At 56.7% G+C, this 22,167-nt stretch overlaps 1 protein-coding gene and 1 long non-coding RNA gene across 8 annotated transcripts in view; one reads left to right on the top strand and one right to left on the bottom strand.

Annotated features, from left to right (window-relative positions):
• The window catches only part of LOC131836109 (uncharacterized), a 54,894-nt gene extending 44,613 nt beyond the window's left edge, over positions 1 to 10,281 (bottom strand). The window contains exon 1 of the long non-coding RNA XR_009355516.1: positions 10,135 to 10,281. This is a non-coding gene — a long non-coding RNA (uncharacterized LOC131836109). The remainder of the gene's footprint in view (positions 1 to 10,134) is intronic.
• On the top strand, positions 920 to 20,891 carry PLCB2 (phospholipase C beta 2). Of its 7 annotated transcripts, none has more exons than XM_059181148.1 (32): positions 926 to 1,332; positions 4,988 to 5,065; positions 5,639 to 5,707; positions 6,355 to 6,495; positions 6,652 to 6,731; positions 6,831 to 6,884; positions 6,995 to 7,070; positions 9,466 to 9,566; positions 9,726 to 9,892; positions 9,995 to 10,141; positions 10,299 to 10,456; positions 10,754 to 10,836; positions 11,112 to 11,196; positions 11,775 to 11,937; positions 12,061 to 12,170; positions 12,292 to 12,388; positions 13,456 to 13,540; positions 13,681 to 13,805; positions 14,345 to 14,499; positions 15,021 to 15,185; positions 15,783 to 15,882; positions 16,393 to 16,497; positions 16,637 to 16,731; positions 16,855 to 16,930; positions 17,172 to 17,213; positions 17,330 to 17,552; positions 17,653 to 17,827; positions 17,947 to 18,023; positions 18,117 to 18,212; positions 18,678 to 18,735; positions 19,419 to 19,505; positions 19,850 to 20,891. In XM_059181148.1, the coding sequence occupies exons 1-32, from the start codon at positions 1,249 to 1,251 to the stop codon at positions 20,051 to 20,053; spliced, it is 3,561 nt and encodes a 1,186-aa protein (XP_059037131.1). In that variant the 5' UTR covers positions 926 to 1,248; the 3' UTR covers positions 20,054 to 20,891. The 7 variants fall into 7 exon arrangements, 6 of the variants coding, with proteins under 6 accessions (XP_059037133.1, XP_059037134.1, XP_059037135.1 ...); XM_059181147.1 differs by having other exon boundaries at positions 17,169 to 17,213; XM_059181149.1 differs by lacking the exon at positions 17,172 to 17,213.
• The last annotated feature ends 1,276 nt before the right edge of the window (positions 20,892 to 22,167 follow it).

Below are 22,167 nucleotides of genomic sequence, written 5' to 3'. Positions count from 1 at the left end.
CTGGGTGAGGGTCCCACAGTTGTTCAGGGGTGGCACAAAGGCCCACAGTGGCCCCTAGGGCAGAAAGGCAGGCCCTGAGAGGGGAAGGAAGTCCCAGGCAGAGCTCCCTGCTACCCCAGCTGAGTTAAAAAGGGTGATAAAGAGGAGCAAGTTAGGCAAGAGGAAGTGAGCTGGCTGAGCAAGGCTGGGACTGAGCTCCCTGGGCCAGGTCAGTGTGAGGTTCATGTACCCTGACAAGGAACCCAGAGCCGAGGTCTCTCTAAGCAGCCTCCTAAGCAGCCTCCTGGTCCCAGCGTTCTCACCCCAGGCCCTAGGCACAGAACAGAGAAGAGAGCCTGGCAAGAGAGCACTGTGGAGGCTGGTGGCCGTGTGTCGGGTCACGTCTGGTCTATGGAGGGTCCAGGCCCTGCCAGGCTCGGGGGCCAAGAGGACTTAGTTACGCGTGGCGGCGGCTGAGAGGTGTGATTGCCTCACTCGTACCTCATTTTCATGGGAGGAAGCATTGAGAAAGAGGAGCTGGGTGTTCAGCAAAGTTTGCTTATTCAAAACATCCAATCCCAGCTGGGCCCTGCCCCACCTTCAGCTCCCACTTCCAGGGGTGTCCCAGCCTCCTCAGCCCCTGGAAGAGACTCCTATGCTTTAGAGGCCACCTCTGCAAAGGTCCCTTCCCCTGGGAGCTCCTGACACCCTCCCCTCAGGCTCGGCCTGGGCACCAGTACCCCACGTGGTCCCCGTATTGTTCCTTCTCCAGCCCCTCAGCTTCATCCGACCAGAGACTACTCCTGGGACTGAGAACCCCCGCCCACCACCAACACCCCACCAGCCTGGGCTCCTAGGAGACCAGGCCTCAGGAACCCGCCCCTCAGTCCTGAAGAGCACAGAGAAGGAAGCCCTGAGCAGGAAGTGCTGAGACACAGGCGGAGCGCGGAGGGCGGGGGCTTTGGGGAGGGGAGCCTAACCTCCCTGGGCAGGAGCAGTGACCACAGCTCCCCCCAACGCCCCTACTGAAGGCAGGTGGGAGGAGGCCAATTTAAAAGGCGGACGGGTCTCTGGCCAAAGCATTCAGCTCTGCCACCAGCCACCAGCCGCTGCAACCCCGGGGGCTCTAAGAGTACCCAGACTTCCGGACCCTCTCAGGACGGATGCCATGTGAGCCCAGCTTGGCGCACCTCCAGCCGGCCTTCCTTCCTTCCCTCCTCCTGCCCGTGTGTGCCTGTCCAGCCTCTCCAGAGAGGGACCCTTAGCACCATGTCTCTCCTCAACCCCGTCCTGCTGCCCCCCAAGGTGAAGGCTTATCTGAGCCAAGGGGAGCGCTTCATCAAATGGGACGATGTGAGTGGGGCACTGGGGTGGTGACGCCCTGCCATTAGGGGCTTGGGGGGGGGGGCTGGTTTATGTCTGCCCCGTGTGGCGCCAGTATGGCTTGGCCAGGCAGCAGACAGGACAGCCTGGCAAGGGTACGTGCCCCTGAACACTCACCCCGGGACAGCGGGGGCTGGGGCTCTGTGTCGGGATGGGATGGGAGGATGTGCCCACTGGGGTGCTCTCACGGGAGGGACTCTCTTTGCATTGGGGTCTGTCGTCCCCCAAACGCCCAAGACAAGCAGGGGGCATCCTGATCTCAGCACGAGTGGGAGCAAAGACCCCAAAGCTATGGCAGGGCCAGGCCCCTACTCCTAGCACAGATGCCCTGCTCTTGCTCTTCTCCATCTGGCCCTGCCCTGGCCCAGGGAGGCCCCATTCTCCCCCGAGCTGCTGCGGGGCAGCCATAAAGCCTGAGGGGCACCCTAAGGGAGAACCAGAGGCTTCTGCTCCCAGGGGCCTAGGAAGGAACTGATCGACTTCTGCTTCTGCAGGCTGCATTCAGCTGAGCTCCCGCCACCCGCCACCCGCCTGTTGGCAAGGAAAGGGGGAAGCCGCTGCTTTGCCCTGTCCCTCTGTCTCTGCTGTTTTTTCTTTCTCAGACTGGGGCCTGCTTCCCAGACTCTGGGCCTCCTGGCTTCTGAAAATGTTGGGACAGGCCAGGGATTCCCTTGGGCAGGCGAAGAGAACATCGTGGGGTCCTTCATGAGGCTGCTGGGCAGACCCATGAACTAATCACAGTGGGCTGGTCCTGGGAAGGAAGCTGGAAGGCTCTTGGGGGGGGGGGGGAGGAGGCCCTTAGGACTGGCTCATTCTCCTCACAGGTGTGATGAGGGGATTCTGAGTCTGTGAGTTAAGGCAGCCTGGGGCTCTTGGCCATTCGGGTAGGCTGAGTAATCTGGTTGCCATGACTATGGGTAGGAGGCCCCTGGTGAGACGCTTTCTGCTTCCCTACGAGTGGTGTGGGCGACGTGGCATGGTGGTGACAGGTCCCAGGAGACTCTGGAATGAGGGAAGTGGCTCAGAATGAAAAATGAAGTGGCCTCTCTCAGTTCCTCTGGGAAGTGTGTGTAACCTGACTGGGCAGAGGGTCATTAGGGGTGGGGACACGCTCTATGGCCTTCTCTGCAGGCCAGTACCTGTGTAGCTGGGTGCCCCACTCCCCTCCCTGATGCAGAGCATGGCATGGCCCAAGAATCCTGACTCCAGGAGCAGGAATCTCCTAAGCCTAGTCACAGGGCATGTGTTCCTGTGAGACAGGGCTCTGCTCAAAATGCCTTTAGCCCAGTCGGCCAATGACTTGAGTATGTCCTGCCACGTTGAATAAGCCTGAGGCAAAAGATGTAACCAACTCCCAGCTCAGTTTTGCCTCCCATGGTCCCTTCACAGTATATCTGGTGGGAGAAGCTCTTCTCCTGCTCGTGGAAGGACACTCAGCCACAAGACATTCAGTCTTGACACTCAGTCACAAGACATTCCATTTGCTTCTGGGTAATAGACAATCCTAGGATCACTTTTCCTCATAAAATGCAGTCTTATTTCAGAAGTGAGTTATAATTCTGAACTCAAGTCTTGGATGATGTGTTCTGCCCTCCTCCTTCTAGGAGTGGTTTATGTGGGCTGTAGGTGTTCTAAGATTGGTGGCAGGGGTCTCTGATCTTCCTCCAAGCCCTCCTCACCATGGGGTGCAGGGAGAGAGGTGGAGGGGGTCGCAAAGTTCTTAACTGAACAGGCGCTATCATCAACGGGTTCCTGCTTTCTGAGCCTCGCACATGTTGGGCTTAGTCCTTCTCTGATGGACACTTTTTGAGGCTTCTCCTCAAAGTAAGGAGACCTTTGCCCACCGAGCTGGTGGTCCCCTACATAAGGATCCTTCTGCCATCCCTGTTTTGGGAGGTCACTCAAAATTACTTCTTCAGGTCCTTGGAATCCAGTTACGACCTTCAGTTTCCTGTAGCTTTGGACTCTGCCCCTCTTTCCCACAGGACCACTCTGAACCCCAGCACATACACTCTGTTCACTGCACCAACACACCCTGGGGTTTGGGCTCATCGAGGACAACCAGGGTCTCAGTGCCTCTGACACTCAGTTTCCTGGGCAGGAGTCAGATCTCAGTCTACTTTGCCTCACAGCTGCAGGGGGGACCAAAGCTTTTTAAGTAGAGTCGAAACCCCTCACTACACTTCAAGTGAGGGGTCAGGGGGCACTTGGATGGCTCAGTCGGTTAAGCCTCTGACCCTTGATTTAGGCTCAGGTCATGATCTCAGGGTCGTGAGATCAAGCCCTGCGCTGTGCTCTGTGCTCAGTGGGGAGTCTGCTTCTTGCTCTCTCCGCCTGTCCCTCCCCCTGCTTGTGCACATGCCCACACACTCATGTTCTCTCTGTCTCTCTCTCGAATAAATACATAAATCTTAATGAATAAATAAATAAATAAAGTGAGGGGTCAGGCACTGCCAACCCTCCTGTGGGGAGGGCAGAGAGTAGAGCTCACAACATAGTTCTCTCCAAAATTAGCCTCCTCACAAAGTGTTTTTTTACCCCAGACTCTAACCATCCTTGACCTGAGAACTGTTTTTTTTTTCACCATTTCCTTTGTAAATTCTGCACGTGGTCTTGTTCGGTGGGCAGCAACGACCATGCCTTGTTGGAAACTTCAAATTCATTATCTTGTTTTATATGCATACGAAGACCATCAAAATGAAGGCGAGCCTGTGCACTCTGTGAGTGCAATGGGAGTTTAGAAGCTAGTGCTGTGATCATTCCCGGGCTTCTTCAGCAAACAGGGATCCCTGAGCTCATGGGTCTAGCACACAGACTTATAGTTTAGCTTAGCTACTGCACAGACTGGTTTCCCTGGAGTCCACAAGCCCTCAGGGATTTTTATGGATAGGCTTCTAGCTGTGCAAACCACATACACACCATTCTAGTGTGTTTCATGGAAGGCTTTTCAGAAGAGGGGAGACTTGGGGGGCTCTTTGAAGGTATTTCATGCAGGGGAGGGCTGGGTTCTTAGGCTTGGAGGTGGGAATGCGCTTGGAGTCTGTGGGAGACCATAGACATGGACTGGCTGGATTGGCTGGGGATGGGTTCTTTGAGGAGTGGTTTGTGGACGCAGGGATGGGGCCTGTGGGAAGCCAGGTAGCAGGTGTAGGGCCTCGAGTGCAAGTGCAGGAGCTGGGTTCTTAGCTCTCACTGTGTTGAGTTCTCCTGAGGGGCAGCACTGAGTCTTGCAGAGACATTCTACCCCTTTGGCTGAGCTGTGGCCTTTGAAAACAGGGGGAGGTGGGGGCCGAGACATGTTTGGGGTCTAGAGGGAGAACCTCTATTTGGCGTTTAGAGGGGAAACTTCTCTTTCAGAAATGCTATCTCTAATTCTCTCCTCCTCCCCACCCCTGATTCAGAGGTTTCAGGGCTTGTGCCTAGCCCAGAGCTCTGGAAAGCAAAGAATATGCCTGCAGAGTCCCTGGTCAGCCACCTCCCAGGGAGATGGTGAGCTCTGAAACCCTGGTCCAGGCCAGGGAAGCTTGGCCTGAGGTCTCAGAGCTGAGAGCTGACCCTTTCTTTTTTTCTGTCTTTTTTTTTTTTTTTTTTCATTTCTTTTCCTTTTGACCACTTCTTTCTATAGGAAACCACAATAGCCTCCCCAGTTATCCTCCGTGTGGATCCCAAGGGTTACTACTTATATTGGACATATCAGAATAAGGTGAGGCAGCCCCCTCCCTGAGCTCCTGCTGATGCACTCAGTCCAAGCGGCCTTTTGATAGTGCAGGGGTGGAGGTGTGAATGCCCAGGGAGTACACGGTGACCTGGGAGGGTGGCTCTGGGGCAGCCTCTGCTCCTGTGGGCCGGGGCTATTTGCCCTGGGAGAGGGAAAGGAAAAAGCCTGTTTCGCTACCTGTGGTTCTGGGAAACTTGAGGGCTCAGACAGATCCAGAAGGGTTGTAGGGATGTAGGGGAGGGAGGGGGAGCTTGGGGTGAGTCCAGGAGAGTGTGGGCAAAATCGCAGGCCACAGCTCCGGAGTCACTTGAGTGGCCAGGGAAGGAAAGGACAGAAGAAGGGAGGAGGCTCACCATGAACGGGGAGAACTTGATTGGTGGGAAGGGAAGGTTGGGGTCCACCAACCTTCCAGGGGCCACCCTGGAAAGTCTTGGCTTCTACAGAAGGCAGTCGGCCAAGATGTGAAGGGGCATTGGAAGTTCCCTCCCCTCTGTTCTTCATTCTTCACTGATCTTTTTGTCTACATCCCTTCTTTGCTCCTGCTGGGGCACACTCCAGGAGATGGAGTTTCTGGATATCACCAACATCAGGGATACCCGCTTTGGGAAGTTTGCCAAGATACCCAAGGTAGGCGGGCCCAGTGGCAGCCCAGGCTCAGCATGGCCACAAGCTCTGTGCGGGGAGAGCAGGAATCCCTGTGGAGGTAGCAAGCCTGATCTCTACAGCAAAAGGAAAAGTTCCCAGGTTGGGCAGCAGGGCCTCCTCCCTGAGTTGAGGAAGGGGTGTGGCTGCCCCTGAGCTTGCCAGAGCTTTGGTACCAGGGAATTATGAAGAGATGTCAGGTGGCCAGGTCCTGCCCCAGAGCAGCTCAGACTACCTGGGAGTGTGGCTTATGCCCACCGCACTCCCCGTCTTGCTTGCCTGTATTTGTCTAAAGCCGGCAGGAAAATTGGAGGAAGGGGCTGGCGGAAAGCAGGCTTCTATGAGACTGGGAGCTAAGAATCCATCTCCAAATGGAAAATGGCAAACACGATACTCAGCACACCCAGGCTGGGCTGCCGGCTTCATCTCTTCCTGTGGGCTCTTCGCCCACACTCCAGCACCTGGAGTCAGGGAGGCCAAGATGCTGAGGCCCACCCATGGGGGGATGGGATTCCACCCTAGATGGCCACCGTTCTAGTGGTTCTAGTGCGGTGGGGAGGGAATGGGAGGACTGCAGTGGAGAGGGGACAGGGGCACGCTTCTGATCCTCACTGTGACTCTGCTTCCTGCAGAGCCAGAAGCTCCGGGACGTCTTCAACATGGACTTCCCCGACAACAACTTCCTCCTCAAGACACTCACTGTGGTGTCTGGCCCTGACATGGTAGACCTCACCTTCCACAACTTCGTCTCCTATAAGGAGAATGTGGGCAAGGTGTGCCGAAGGGTGTGTGGGGAGGTGTGCGGCGCAGGCCTGGGGCTGGGTACCTGGGGTAGCTCGGGGTTCCTGCAGGACAGGCCTGGGCTGCAGGGGGTGGGGGCATCCATGTGTGGCCAGGGGTTCTCACTGCTGTGCTCTGGGGTCCTGCAGAGCTGGGCCGAAGATGTGCTGGCCCTCGTCAAGCACCCACTGACAGCCAATGCCTCCCGTAGCACCTTCTTGGACAAAATGTAAGTGCCTGTGTGCCCGGCCTCTGCGTGCCTGACATCCGCGTGTGGGCTCCATGTGCCAGCCCCAGGGCCTTGATAAGCTACTTTCTGCCCCACTAGCCTGGTGAAGCTCAAGATGCAGCTCAACCCCGAAGGGAAGATTCCTGTGAAAAAGTGAGTCTCCCCTGCTCTCCCTCTCCCCACACTTCCGCCCAGCTCCGCGAAGCCTTCCTTCTCCAGGTCTGATCCGGCTCTTTGGCTCCTGCCTTTCTCTGCTCCTTTAGTTTTTTCCAGATGTTTCCTGCTGACCGCAAGCGGGTGGAAGCTGCCCTCAGCGCTTGCCACCTCCCAAAAGGCAAGGTGAGTGGTTTTCCTGGCCCAGCCCAGGCCCTCCCCTGAGCTGGCCAGGCCCGGTTGGGGGTGGCAGGGCCCAGCCAATAGCCTGAAAAGCCAGTTAACCCCAGAGCACTGGTTTCTGTTACAAGGCACAGAGATCCCAGGGAGTGGGGATGGGGTGCCTGGGTCCAGAGCAGCTGGGTCTCTCTGCCTACACCTGGGTGGCTACAGAGGGCAGTAGTTGGTGGACTGCATTTAGGGCAAGCACCCAGGGTGGGGAAGGGGTTAGTTCTGCAGAGTGTGGGGGGAGGGGAACAGACCAAGTCTTGAAGCTGCCAAGATCTAGCCTTTAGCTCAACCCAGGAAAACATTATTTTTTTTTTCCCTTCTGATTAAATGATTTTTAATTACAAGATGTAGGCTGGGTCACCCCACGAGGGACCTTCTGTGGATTACAAAAAGGAGCCCTCTGGGCAGATACAGCCTGAGCCCGGGGTTTGCGCCTGGCTAGGGAAGTGGATCTCAAGACCCCGGGGCCCCCTTGGCCAGAGCCTTTGTATGGGGTACCACCTGCACCCCATGGGGTTTTGCCTCATGATAAGAATTTGTAATTTATAAATAAAACTAAGACCTCATCCGTCACCTGTCCACAAGGGGCCCAGGAAGACTCCTCCCTCTCAAGTCACAGCTCAAGCATTCTGGTGCCCCCTTGATGTTGAAGGTCACAGGAACGCAAGCATGAGGGTGGAGAGAAGGTGGGAACAGGCTCCTGCGGACGGCCCTGCTGTCAGGACCTCTACTACACTTCCACCCTCCTTCTCTCCTGCCTCCTGAGCTCCCGCCTTGGCCATCCTCCGTACGTGTCAGCTCTCCTTGTGTCCCAGTAGAAGTCACTGACCCCTCTTCGCTTGGAGCCAATGGGTCCAAGATCCAGTCTTAGGGAGATACGGTCTGGCTCTCTTGTTCAGACCCTCTGCTCTAGCTCCAAATTAAGCCTGATATTACCCTTCCAGATCCTGGACTATGTTTAAGGGGCTTTTCTGGGTTGGAATGCAAAGGCACAGATGCCCCACAGACCACTAATCTCCTTGCAGTTTCTTTCTATAAAGTTGCCTAAGCTGGACATTACAGACTACGTGACCTTTGACATCAGGCTTCAATCCTTTAGCATAAGGGTTTCCGGGTTCTTCCACGCTGTAGTCCAGATCGGCATGTTGTGCCTTTTCACCGCTGAGTGATATTGCAGGATTTGGAGTTATCACCTTTTGCTTCTGTGTTCATCAGCTGATGACCTTTGGGTTGTGGCCACATCTTAATCATTTCGAATAAGGCTGCTATGAACCTTCAAGTGCATGGCTTTGTCGGGAAGTGTGTTTTCACTCTGTATACCTAGAGGTAGAATAGCTGGGTCACATGGAGACTCTGTATTTAACATTGTGAGGAACTGCCAAACCATTTTCCAAAGTGACTGACCACTGTACCATCATACCGACAATGTCCGAAGGTTCCCATCTCCTCAATGACACTTGTTATTGTCTTTTTAGAATTGGACTTGTCCTGTGGGAGTGAAGTGGTATCTCCTTGTGTTTTTGGTTTGCGGTTCCCAAGTGACTAACGAGATGGAGGATCTTTTCATGTGTTCACTGGTCATTTGCACATCTTCTTTGAAGAAATGTCTGTTCAAATCTTCTGCCTGTCTTTCCACTGGGTTTTTTTGGTCCCTTTACTGTTGAGTTGTCCCTTCCTGGATATTTGATTTGCAAATATTTCCCCCTCTTCTGTAGACTGTCTTTTCGCTATCCTTCGAAGCACAGAAGTTTTTAATTTGGAAAAAAAAAAAAAACACAAAACTTTTTAATTTGGATGAAGCCCAGTTTGTCTTTTCTGTGGCCACCCCTCGTGCTTCCTGGCGCCTCCAGCCACTACTGTTGAATTGTCTATTTGCCTTTCATTGCTGTCAGGCTTTGCTCATGCACTGGGGGGCTCTGCTGTTAGGTGCATTGTTTCTATTCGAGATGCCTCTTTTGGAACATCTGCCCTCTACTTAAGAAAGAAAGAAAGAAAGAAAGAAAGAAAGAAAGAAAGAAAGAAAGAAAGAAAGAAGACCACCCACAGCTCTGGCAGACCTGCTTACTTCTAACCCTTTCTTCTTCCTTCTGTGGTTGTTCCAAGTTCTGATCCTGCCCCAGCCAAGGGACTAGCCAGTGTCCAAGTTCAGGGTCAAGACAGACCAGCTCAGCATGCTCTCTGCTCAGCAACCAGCCCTTTGAAAAGTGGGTGCTCAGAAGCCTGCTCCGTGCTGCTCTGCCTGCCCTGAGCCCTCCCTCTGACAGGCTCCCTTGTACAGGTCTGGGCTTCATTTGTGGTTTTTAGCATGGAAAAGGTGGGTGCAGCAATGATCAGGTCATTCTTCCCCCAGAACGATGCCATCAATCCTGAGGACTTCCCAGAATCCGTCTACAAGAGTTTCCTCATGAGCCTCTGTCCTCGGCCAGAAATAGACGAGATCTTCACTTCCTAGTGAGCTTCCGTGTTTGGGCTGGGCCTGGGGAAGGGGCTGGTGGCTAAAATCCCCTTGCCTTGCTGGGAATTAGGTGGCTTTTCTGGAGAAGGCGGTAGTCCGTGCTCTCTAGCCCCGGGGTGGGGGGGCCACAGACCTGTGCCCTCTCTGGCTTGCAGCCACGCCAAGGCCAAACCCTACATGACCAAAGAACACCTGACCAAGTTCATCAACCAGAAACAGAGGGACCCCCGTCTCAACTCTCTGCTGTTTCCACTGGCACGGCCTGACCAGGTGCGGGGCCTCATCGACAAGTATGAGCCCAGTGGCATCAACGTGCAGAGGGGTGAGGACTCAGGGAGCCCCTCCCCTCTGTGGCCTGACCCGCCCTGCTCAGGGGCTGCAACCCTGACAGCTCTCCCCTCCGGCCTCTGCCCCGCACCCCCAGGCCAGCTCTCCCCCGAGGGCATGGTGTGGTTTCTCTGCGGGCCTGAGAACAGCGTGCTGGCCCAGGACAAGCTGCTTCTCCACCAGGACATGACGCAGCCCCTCAACCATTACTTCATCAACTCCTCACACAACACTTACCTGACAGGTGACCAGGGTGCTCTCTCCTCTTGGGGTGTGGGTGCAGCTCCTGTTCCCCTGAATCCATCCCTCTGCGGGGCGAGCCAGCGGGCTGCAAAAGGACAGACGGTGTGGGAGTGGGCGGGGGTGAGCTGGACCGGCCTCTCCCCTCTGCTCTGGCTCAGCCGGCCAGTTCTCTGGCCTGTCGTCGGCCGAGATGTACCGCCAGGTGCTGCTGGCCGGCTGCCGCTGCGTGGAGCTGGACTGCTGGAAGGGCAAGCCCCCTGACGAGGAGCCCATTATCACCCATGGCTTCACCATGACCACAGACATCTACTTCAAGGTCAGACTCGGGGCGGGCATGGAAGCTGGTGGCAGTGGCACTAGGGAAGGGCCCCAGTGTAGGGATTAGGGGAGCGGGTGAAAATAGAAAAGAAGGATGGCTGGGAGGCCTCAGATCAGTGAGGGGACTAGAGGGGACCCTAGGAGACAGGGCCAACGGGGACCCTCCAGTTCTCTGCATATTGAAACTGGGGAGTGGAGAAGGGTGCCGCTGGGGGCAGGGGTGGAGTGGGGTGGGGTGGGTGAGGAGGGACCTGGGCCACTGACCACCTCCCCACCCGGCCCTCTTCTCCTCCAGGAAGCAATTGAAGCCATTGCAGAAAGTGCCTTTAAGACCTCCCCCTATCCTGTCATTCTGTCATTTGAAAACCATGTGGACTCGTGCGTATCAGACCAGACCTGTTTGGCCTCCTTCTCTCCCCTGTCCCCATCTCCTGCCCGCATCTGCTTTCCCGCAGCCCTCCCCCACCTCTAGTCATGCCCTGCAGCTCTCCCACTGCCCAGGGTGTTCATACAAGCTCCTCAGGACCTCAGGCTCTGCTGCCTATGTCCCTACCTCCCTGCATCCCCAATGAGATGACCTGGGTCAGGGGTCCAGAAGGATGGACAAGAGGGGGTGGAGCTGCTGAACCCTACGTCAGTTCTGCTCCCTGCAGACCCCGCCAACAGGCCAAGATGGCTGAATACTGCCGGATGACGTTTGGGGAGATGCTGCTCACAGAGCCCTTGGAAAAGTTCCCAGTGAGTGGACTTCACTATGGGACATCTGGGCCTGGGGGCAGGGGGCCTGGGGAAGCGTGGTGGCCAGGTTAAGGAGGCAGATGTCCCCAGAGGATGCTGGGATTTATCTGGGAGGATTGTGGGGCCAGGATCCTATCACTTACCATGTGTCAGGCACTGTGCTGGGCTTTAAGGGGCCTGTTAGTGACAAAGACACAGTCCTAGCTCTCAGGTCACTCACCTTTAGTGGGGCCATAAACAAGTAACCAAGCCAGCGCAACCAGTGGCTGCTATGGGAGTACCTGGGCATCAGGGAGGGCTTCCTGGAGGAAAGGATGGCAAGCTGGAATCCAAGGGGTAACTGGATTTATCTTGATGAGAGTAAGGAAATGGCATTCTAGGCAAGTGAGGGAGAAGAGTGTTGTCTGAGGAAACTGGGTAAGTTGGGATGGCAGGAGCACCGCTCAAGATGGGGGAAATTGTGGGAGGCGAAGCAGGGCAGGAGAACAGGCAGGGCAGATGGAACACAGCTTGGGAAGAAGGAGCTTAGGCTGCACCCTGAAGGCATGGAGATGGTGCTGACCATCTCTCTCCCACAGTTGAAACCAGGCATCCCCCTGCCCAGCCCTGAGGATCTCCGAGGCAAGATCCTCATCAAGAACAAAAAGAACCAGTTTTCTGTCCCAGCAACCCCCAGCAAGGAGCCGGGTGGGGGTGCTGAGAACAACTGCCCACCCAGAGCCTCGGTGGGAGAGGACCCAGGTGAGTCAGCCCGGGTGGCGAGGGGTCAGGGTGTGGAAGCGCCTAGAGGGGGAGAGAGGGGCTGGGCCTGGAGGCCACGTGTAGGGACCGTGGTCCCAGTGCTGAAAGATGTGCGTGTGGCAGTGTGGGCTGGTGAGGACGGGGCAGAGCCGGAGGAGGAAGAGGTGGAAGAGGAGGAGGAGGAGTCGGGAAACTTGGATGAGGAGGAGCTCAAGAAGATGCAGTCGGATGAGGTGTGTAGGGGGCAGCCCCGAACCCCTCCTGCTGTCCCCAGGGCGGAGCCCTCCAGGAGCTGGCATGGGGCCACCTGCCTGGGTTGCCCTCCCCTTCTCCATCCTCCCCTCTCCTCCCTAGGGCACAGCAGGCCTAGAGGTGACAGCTTACGAGGAGATGTCCAGCCTAGTGAATTACATCCAGCCCACCAAGTTCATCTCCTTTGAGTTCTCTGCCCGTAAGTGAGCACGTGGTGGGAGGAAAATGCTAGCGGGAAGCTAGGCTGGACTCAGGAGAAGGCCCTTGAGAAGTATGTCCTGACAGTAGAGCAGCTGGATGGGTGGGAGGAAGGGGAAAAGGGATCCCCCCTTTCTTGGACGTGGGGGCTCTATTTATAGAAAGAGCCAGCAGAGGAGGCAGGCAAAGGGCTTTTTTCAGTGGCAGTGGCTCCTAGCTTCCCTGTGCTGTACTAAGGAACTTGGCACCAACCAGAATGCTCTGGAGTGTGTCGGTGACAGGCAGGCCACTTAGGACAGGCCATCTGAACCCTACTGGCCTGGGGCTCCTGCAGCCTCCTGCAGGCTCTGTGGCTCCTGGGGGGCCAAATGGTGCCTGGGGCTGGCCCACGCCCAGGAGCACTGACCCCGCAGGGCAGGGCGTCAGAGCTCCAGAGAAGAGCCACAGGCAGAGAAACCGGCCAGGGTACATCTGCCCCTCCCTCGCAACCCTCCCTCTCTGTGTGCACACACACTACTTAGCTTCACTGCTCTTCTCAGCGGGGCGTGCCCCTGAGGTGGACACCTTTTTCTACACACACTTGTGCAGTGTAGGCCTCTACCGCACTGACTGCTAGGGCCTGGAACCCGCAGTCCGCAGCCCCCACCTAGGCCAACCCCAGGCATGCCTGCCCCCCCCCCCACCTCCAGTGTACACCTCCCACCCATGGCCCCAGCCCTCACGTTTCAGCCAAAGCTTGAGTGCTCACCCTCTGCACATCCTCCCGTCTTCCTGACCCCCTGGGCTCCCCTTCTCTGTGCCATCCCAGGCTTGCGCCCCTCACCCTCCAGAACTGTGGCCCACACCCCCTCCGCGTGCATATCTCCCGCCCATATCCTTCACCCTCAGCCCACCGTTACCCACCCAGACTGCATAGCAGTTTGGCCTCTTCAACACTTGAGCCTGGGGGATTGCTAGGTTGAAGGGATGTCTGTGCTGGAGGGAGCTACCCCAGAAGGGAGGGCAGGGAGGAGGGCCGGGGTCGGGGGAACCCACCTGACAGCCCCCCCACCTTTCTCTCCCACACAGAGAAAAACAGAAGTTACGTCATCTCGTCCTTCACAGAGCTCAAGGCCTATGACCTGCTCTCCAAGGCCTCAGTGCAGTTCGTGGAGTATCCTTGAGGCCTCCCTAGCCAGGGTCCCCAGGTGGGGTGGTGGGGTGGGGAAGGCCTGGGGACAGGGTGCACAGAGGGAGCTGCTGGGTCCTCCGGGTGTGGACAGGCCTCGGGCTAGCTCCTCAACTCCCAGGTAGCTACAACAAGCGCCAGATGAGTCGCATTTACCCGAAGGGCACACGCATGGACTCCTCCAACTACATGCCCCAGATGTTCTGGAACGCCGGTTGCCAGATGGTGGCCCTCAACTTCCAGACCATGGGTGAGGGTACTCCGAGGCCCCTAAGAACCTGCACCCGCTCTCTGCCTCTCTTACTTTCACCCCATTCCTGGGGGGTTGTCTTTAGAACAGACCTGGAGTCCTGAGGTTGGCTGAGGCTGTGGTAGCACATGTGGGCATGTCAGCGGTTAGGGATATAAATGCCTTGGCTCGCGCCTATATGATGGCACGTGTATGAGTGAGTACACATGTGATGAGGCCAGAGTGCTGGCCCAAGTTCTGGCTGCTGTGCCTGAATGAGCCCACAGAAACCCTGGCTTCACTGGTCTCAGCCTCCACTGTGAGTAACGGACCGACCGTGGCCTTGCTTCCGCTAACTTCCACCTGTCGAGCCTTCCTGAGTGATGAGACACCCTAGAGAAACAGGCTGGGTCATGAGAATCCCTCATCATTCTAGTCCACCCAAGCTTCCCGTTCCACAAGACGGGAGAGGCTGAGGGACGTAGGAGATCGAGACTAGGTGCAGATGTGGGGCAGGGCCTTGCTCACAGAGTGCCCTTGTCTCACAACCCCCTCCCCAGACCTGCCCATGCAGCAGAACATGGCATTGTTTGAGTTCAACGGGCAGAGTGGCTACCTCCTCAAGCATGAGTTCATGCGGCGGCCGGACAAGCAGTTCAACCCCTTCTCAGTGGACCGCATCGACGTGGTGGTGGCTACCACCCTTTCCATCACGGCAAGCCCCTGAGGCAGACATGTGGCTGGGAGGGCTGGGACACAGGAGCTCTACTCCTCCACTCCCAACCCCCTCCCCTGATATCCTGAAAACTTCAGCCCAAGCCAGTTCTTGCAGTAGAGAGTTGCCTTGGAAACTGCCTCCTCCTCAGCACTGGAGGCTGCCTCTTGGTCCCCATGGAAACCAAGGGGAAGGGCTGAGGCTGGGGTGGGGGAGGGGAGAAGAGTGGGCAGAGTGGGGCTGCAGGAGCCCCAGGACCTCGGGGAGGGAGGGTGCTGTTTTCCTTCTTTGCCTGGGGAGGAAGGTGGGGAGGCCCATGACTCTTCCCTGAATGCTGGAAGCACCTAGTGGCCCAGAGCTTAGCCGAAGTCCTTGAGCCACATGGCCCCAGCTGGATGGGGTTCTTCACAGTAGCCAAGAACAGGTGCTTCAGCTCCAGGAGCTAGAGGCTCTAGGTTAGAGGCAAGAGCTCTGGGTGGGGGGTGGTAGAGAGCTGAGGCTGGCCTCCCATGGGTCCCCAGGTCATCTCTGGACAGTTCCTGTCAGATCGCAGTGTGCGCACATATGTGGAAGTGGAACTCTTTGGCCTTCCCGGGGACCCCAAGAGGCGCTATCGCACGAAGCTGTCACCCACCGCCAACTCCATCAATCCTGTCTGGAAGGAGGAGCCTTTTGTCTTTGAGAAGGTGGGGAGCTAGGGCGTGGCAAGGGCTGGGATCTGTCCCCACTTCTTGGCCTCTACTCATAGAAAAGAGAACTAAATAACAGTCCTTGATTTTTCAGCTCTCCCTACCCCTCGCCCTGTGCCCTCCTGATTTTTAAGAGTCCAAAATTCACATTTACTGAAATTTACTTACTGAACAATTTTATGTGTGAATCTGTGTATGTGCACGCGCAGGTGCACGTGTGTTCACGCACATGTGTGTTCATGTTAGGATGAGAGGCAGAAATGTGAACTCCTAGTCCAGGGTACAGAGTCCCAGTCCAGCAGGGGTCTTTTGTCCTGATTCAATACTCATTGGTAAGGCTGTTCAGGACTGTCTGCACCAGGACCCCCAAGCCCTGGGCTGCCTAGCCAACCCTTCTCCCCTGTGTGGACCAGCCATGGCATGAGCTAAGAGGATGCCTATGTGTGTGGCCTAAGAGTGTGCCCTCTGTCCTCGCCAAATCTGGTAACACCTGCCATGTTCTCACACTGACACTAAGACTTCTGAAGCCAGGGACGTGGGCAGCATGGCCATCCTCTCCCCTCCCCAGCTTGTCCTGTCCCAAACTCTCCCTAGATCTTGATGCCTGAGCTGGCATCCCTCAGGGTGGCTGTACTGGAGGAAGGCAACAAATTTCTTGGACACCGCATCATCCCCATTAATGCCCTGAATTCTGGTAAGGATGGAGTCCTTCTTTGCTGTTGCTAGTCAGTCTGAGACCAAGGCCAGCATTAGGAGCCTGTCCCAGCGCTGCAGCAGCTTCTGGGGATGTCCCTGAGACCTTACCTAATCCTCTCACGTAGAAGGACTGGGGCAAGAAGAGGAAACTGACAGCAGTGGGGCCTCTGCCACAGAATGCCTATAATTTTCTGGAACTACTGGGGCAATTTACCAAGGACCTGATACTTATGGGAAACCTAAGATGAGTTATGGGTTTATAACACTTTCTCACTTAATCCTAACCATAACCACATGAGGGAGATCCTATTCACCCCATTTCACAGCTAAAGAAAATCTCAAGAGCTTTAAAGGAAACTGTCCAACGTCACATAAGGAGGAAGGTACAAAACCAGACTCAGACTCTGGTCTCCCTTCCTCTAAACCAGAGGCCTTGAGTACTGGGCTGCTCCTACAGTGCTGGGTGGCCTTGGGCATGGCTTACCGCCCAACCCGTCCTGCCCAACAGGCTACCACCATCTGTGCCTGCATAGCGAGAGCAACTTGCCCCTTACCATGCCCGCCCTTTTTGTCTTCCTGGAGTTGAAGGACTATGTACCTGACACCTGGGCAGGTAGGTGGTCCACTCCACCTCTTCCTCCTCAAGCCAACCTCCAGAGTTGGGTATGATAGGATAGTCTGGGGGTAGGTGGGATGGGGGTGCCTTCCAGGGGCAACTCCACACCAGTCCCAGGATGCCCCTATGCACCCAGATCTCACCGTGGCTCTGGCCAATCCCATCAAGTTCTTCAGTGCCCATGACAAGAAGTCTGTGAAGCTCAAGGAAGCCATGGAAGGTCTGCCTGAGGTCTGTGCTGCCTGGTCCAGGAGCTTTGCCCTCGGAGGGAGGATGAGGGAGGGGCCAGGGTCCTAGGCTGAGAGGCAGAGAGAGCTGTTGGAGCCTTGTTCTTAATCTATTCTCCCTACACAGAAACCCTTCCCACTTGGGAGTCCAATTGTCCGCCCGGTCAACGGGGCCTTGGCCCCAACGAGCAATGGGTCTGCAGGTATGCACCGTAGTATCCTCCCGCAGAATGGAAGGGCCTTGACCTCTCCAGCGGTACCCACAGAAATATCCCCCCAAAACACACTTTCACTTGGGATGCGAAAGACTGCTGGGAAAGTGCGCTGCAGGGGGTCCATCCTGCCACACCCCCCACACCAGGGGTCGGGGAGGAGCCGGCCAGAACCAACCCCCCACCCCTACCCCGGGACCCCTGTCAGCCCACCCTGTGGCTCTTGCAGCAGCTGGGGCCAGGGCCAAGGAGGAGGCTATGAAAGAAGCTACGGGTAAGGCCTGCTGAGTCCGAGTGATCTTGAGAACGAGCCCGGGGGATGGTCCAGGACCCCGTGGGGTGGGAATGGGGGGCTCCTGGGCGGCGCGCACCTCACCCCGGCCCCCGCAGAGCCCCAGACCGCCAGCCCGGAGGAGCTGCGGGAGCTGAAGGGCGTCCTGAAGCTGCAGCGGCGGCACGAGAAGGAGCTGCGGGACCTGGAGCGGCGCGGCGCGCGGCGCTGGGAGGAGCTGCTGCAGAGGGGCGCGGCGGAGCTGGCCGGGCTGGGGCAGCCCAGCGCGGGGGGCTGCGGGGGCCGCCGGCTCGGCCCTGGCAAGGGCTCTCGAAAGAAGAGGTAAGGGCAGCTGCGGCGGCAGCGGCGGGCTCAGCCCTCCGGCGCCGGCGGGCTGGGGGCGGCCGAGGGCTCAAGGCCGGTCCCCACGTGGCGTCCGCAGGACCCTGCAGTGCGAGGAGGCCGCCGGGCCCGCGCCGGGCGAGGGCCGCGAGGGCTCCGAGGGCGCGGACGCGCGTGCGCGTGAGCTGCAGGACCGGCTAGAGCTGGAGCTGCTGCAGCAGGGTGAGGAGCAGTACGAGTGCATCCTGAAGCGCAAAGAGCAGCACGTGGCTGAGGTGCCTGCGCGGGGGGAGGGGCGGGAGCCACAACCCAACCAACCTGCCCCTGCCCCTGCCCCAGCCTCCGCACAGCAAAGGGCTTCTCTAACTAAGCCGGTCCCTGCACTGCCCCGCAGCAAATCGCCAAGATGATGGAGCTGGCCAGAGAGAAGCAGGCGGCAGAGCTGAAGACCCTCAAGGAGACCCTGGAGATGTATGATTGCCTCCCACCCATGCCTGACCCTCACCTCCCACCGGGAGGGCTCAGGTCCCACAGAACATCTCCCTGATGTTTGTCTCTCTGTAGTGACACCAAAGAGATGAAGAAAAAGCTGGAGGCCAAGAGGCTGGAGCGGATTCAGGCCATGGTCAAAGTCACCCCTGACAAGATGGCTCAGGAAAGGTGCGCCCTTGACTCAAACTCCAGGGCCAGTCTGAGCAGAGACCACACTAGGTGGGAAGGGGACCTCCCTGTAAGTGGATCCTGACTCGCTTCCCAGAGATGTGCCTGTCCCGTGGCTCTGGAAGGTCACCCCATTTCTGTCGCCTCTGATCAGAGCGTTCTCCATGGGCCACAGAAGCCATCACCCTGAGCAAAGAGAATTTCAGGGAAAACTAATCATAGGAACAGGATGGTGAAACCAAGCCCTCTCCTCAGACAGCCCCTGGAGCTCCCAAAGGCCCCTTAACCTCCTCCTTGGCTTCCTATGATTACCACCACCGTCCTGCCCCCCCTCCCACCCACCCTCGGGCGGTATCTGCTCCTATGGTAGAGTTCTCATTTGGTCTACACCCTGAAAAGACTTGGTCATACCCAACTCTTCCTAAGGGCCTCTTGCCCTCTCTGAAACTCTGATCACCCCAACAGACTGAAGAGAGAGATTAACAACTCTCACATCCAGGAGGTGGTGCAAGTCATTAAGCAGGTGTGTAAGAGCTGTGTCTTTCACACACACACATACACTCATGCTCTACATAGAAGGGATGGGGTGGTCCCAGGCTTTTAAGTTGTCTTCAGGAAGCACACAGTCCTGAGTGGCCCATGCAGCTGGGGATGGGAGGAGGCAGTGAAGGGAAGATGGAGCTCCTGGACCACTCCAGGGTTCTGGCCTTTATGTGGAGGTTAGGGTACCAGCCTAAAGAGATCTGTCTCTGGCCAGCTGCCCTGGATGAAAATGACAAGGGCTAGCTGGCCAGGGGAGGATGGCATTGGGATGGGTGGGTATGAGGGAGTGAGGGGGACTTCCTGAGGCTCCAAAGAGTCAGAAGAGGAAGTAAAGCCCTGCTGAGAATGGACTTAAAGCTCTCCTGGGTCTATTAACAACAGTAACAGAGCTGGCTGAGCTGGGTTGCTTGGGAGGGGGATTCTATGGGGTCTGTTTACTGAATCCAGATCTTGTGTGGTATGCTTTAAGCCAGGAACTGTCTCATACAGTCCTGCACAACCCAGCAAGACAGACTCTTATCTTCATTTTATATATTTAAAAAGAACTGTTCAAAGGTTAACAAATTCGTCCCAAGTCCTATTGCTGGATAAGGGACTAGCTGGATTCCAAGTCAGGTTGCCTGTCTGGGCTGTCCTGATTCCCTGCCTCTCACTCCCACCCAGATGACAGAAAACCTGGAGAAGCACCAGGAGAAGCTGGAGGAGAAGCAGGCAGCCTGCCTGGAACAGATCCGGGAGATGGAAAAGCAGGTGTGACAGGGTCTACTGCCCTGCCCGCCAGGAGAGTTGTCCTGCACTGGGGAGCTGCCAGTCAGGAGATGGGTGGGGGCAGGAAGGGAATTCACCCCTTGCTGGTGGCTGCAGGTCCTCATTCCTGCGGGATCCTGGGGCCCTTTAAGATGAGGCAGCTCTACAGCTCTTTACTTGGTTGGGATCCCCTTCTCTGGCAGGCTCCCTGATGGTCTCCACTACCCCTCACCACCCGTCTCCTGGAAGATCTGAACAGACTGGGCATCTCCATGTTTGACTATCCAGGGGAGGGACAGTGAGCAGGTGGGCCCCTCCTGAGCCAGGTGGTGGTCTTGTCCCTACAGTTCCAGCAGGAGGTGCTAGCAGAGTACGAAGTCCGGATGAAGGGCCTGGAGGCTGAGGTGAAGGAGTCAGTGAAGGCCTGCCTCAGGAACTGCTTACCCTCTGAGGCCAAGGACAAGCCTGAGAGGCCCTATGAGGCCTTCAGGGAGCTGTGTGACCAGGACCCACTCACAGCAAAGGCAGGCGCCGAGGAGAGCCGCCTCTGATGCCCTCACCCCACTGGGACATTCTGTAAGGATATTCACTCTTCTCTCGGATGGGGTTCCATTCCCCCAGGAGGAAAGGCCCATTCTAAGGCTGTGGGAAGCTGGGACTCTTTTGGACTCTGGAGTCCCTTCCTCAACAACCAGGCTAGAGGAGGAGGCCGGAAACAGGTACCATCAGGGCAGGGGCCCATCTGAGGTTTCAAGGTCCTTTCCAATCTGACTTCCTACTCCTCATCCTTCTTCTCTGCCTCTGAGTGTCTCACATTTGTTGAGGGCAAAAGGATATGGACTGAGAGGCAGAAAATGGGGTCGTGGCACCACTCTCCTTTCCTTAGTGTGTCACCAGTGACGCCCCACTCTGGACTCTGTGTCCTTTCCTGGAGGGTTAGGCCTAGCTGTCTGGAGCCTCCACTGAAGCCCCTCTAGGTCAAGCAGGACCAAACTCCTAACCCTTCTGCTGTAAGCCCCTTCTCAGACCTGTCTTGAGTCGGCCACCTTGTCAGTTCCCTGATACAGAGCCTGTCCGAGCTCCCTGGGGACAGCTGCTTCCAGGATCCTGGGCTGAGGTCCCTTCCCTGGCCTTCTGCCTGTGGGGGATGGGAAGCTGACATGGAAAAGCTGCCTCAGCTGTCTGCTGAGACGACTGGGCCTCTGGCTAGTAGGGAGAGCTAAAGAAGGCCTTTGGGGGGACTCTCCTAGGCCTGGTGGGGGGTGGGTACATCCTCAGTATGTACCCCTGCTCAGGCTGCCTAATAAGGTTAGCATCATTTTTCTCACCTTTGAGAATTATTTATTTTTCTCCTCCTCACTCTTACTAAAGAGAATCCTCCTCCCAATATTTCCTGCCTAAGCCTGGTCTTTGTTCTACAGCTGAGAAATGGGGGGTTGGATGGGAGTATGCTCCTGAAATGAAATGGCCTGGGAGAATCCCAGGGTGAGGTCCCTTCCAGAGCCCAGTGAAATCGCCTTGCTTCTGGGCCTGAAGGGGATTCACTTCCCTTTCTGTCAGCTCTGATGCCACAACCACTGGAAAATGAGGTCTCCCCTCTTCTCCACCCCCCACCTAGACGTGGCCCTTCCTTGTCTCTACCCTCAGGGCTGTAGCAGAAGAGCCTAGGGCAATTGTGCCCCCTTCCTCTTGGGGAGTTGTGAACTTCCAGGCCACCTGGACCCCTTTAGGCAGGTGTAACAACGGTCAGATTCTACACCAAGTGGTTATGGTTGAATCCAACACTTGCTCGAAACGGGTTTGTAGGCAGCTGTTCACTGCACCTGTGGCGTGATCCCAGATCCCAAATGGGAATAGGCACTGGCTTGGGGGAAGGCAGGTGGGGATTGATTCTGGGAAGAGGTTGTTTTCTCATCAGAGAGTTATTACAAATGCCATTAGCTATGAGCCCCGTGCCTTCGGAAAATAAACGGAACCACCACCACTACCCTCCATCCCTCTGGGGCCCTGACCTCTGGGATCCTAGTGTTCCCTGGTTACAGGTTGGGACTAGGAGCCCTGCCCAATCACAGGAGTAAGGCCTGTCATTGACACATCTGGTTTTCACACGCACTGGCTATAGTCAAGAGTGGGATACCTGTACCCCAGAGCAGTGCCCTGTCTTTAGCTCTCCTGCTGGGCACTCAATTGCCCCATCTCTCTGCCAGCCCAGGGATATAGCCTTACAGGAATGATGATCCAAGCTAGAGGAATTCACTGACCCAAGCACGTGGGCATAAGCCAGAGCCAACACCAAAAAGAGCCCACTGGAGAGTCCCTAGCTTCTGCCAATGACTGCTGAGGGCAAGGAGACCAGACCAGGCAGAGTCCTTGGGCCCCCAGGGTGGAGCTGGGAAGCCCAGGAATGGACTAGGAGAGCACAAGAGGCTGGGAGCTTCCCAGGAGGCCCAGATACCCACCTCTCTGCTTCCTGTACTCTGGAAAAAGGGTGGGAAAATGCTGGAGTCTTTGGGCCCTGGAGATGACTTCATCTCTGGCTGCAGGGGAAGTGCTGGGGAGGAGTTAAGGCCCTCCCTCAGGGCCCAGGGTAGGTGAATCCCTGTTGTGTACCCGTGGGCCAGGGGCAAGGTTCCCTGTCCACTCCTTGTGCCTTAGTTTCACTTTT

Source organism: Mustela lutreola, chromosome 7, assembly GCF_030435805.1.
Source record: "Mustela lutreola isolate mMusLut2 chromosome 7, mMusLut2.pri, whole genome shotgun sequence".
NCBI lineage: Eukaryota > Metazoa > Chordata > Mammalia > Carnivora > Mustelidae > Mustela > Mustela lutreola.
Note: the sequence above shows the minus strand (reverse complement) of the source record. Positions and strands in the feature narration are given on the sequence as shown.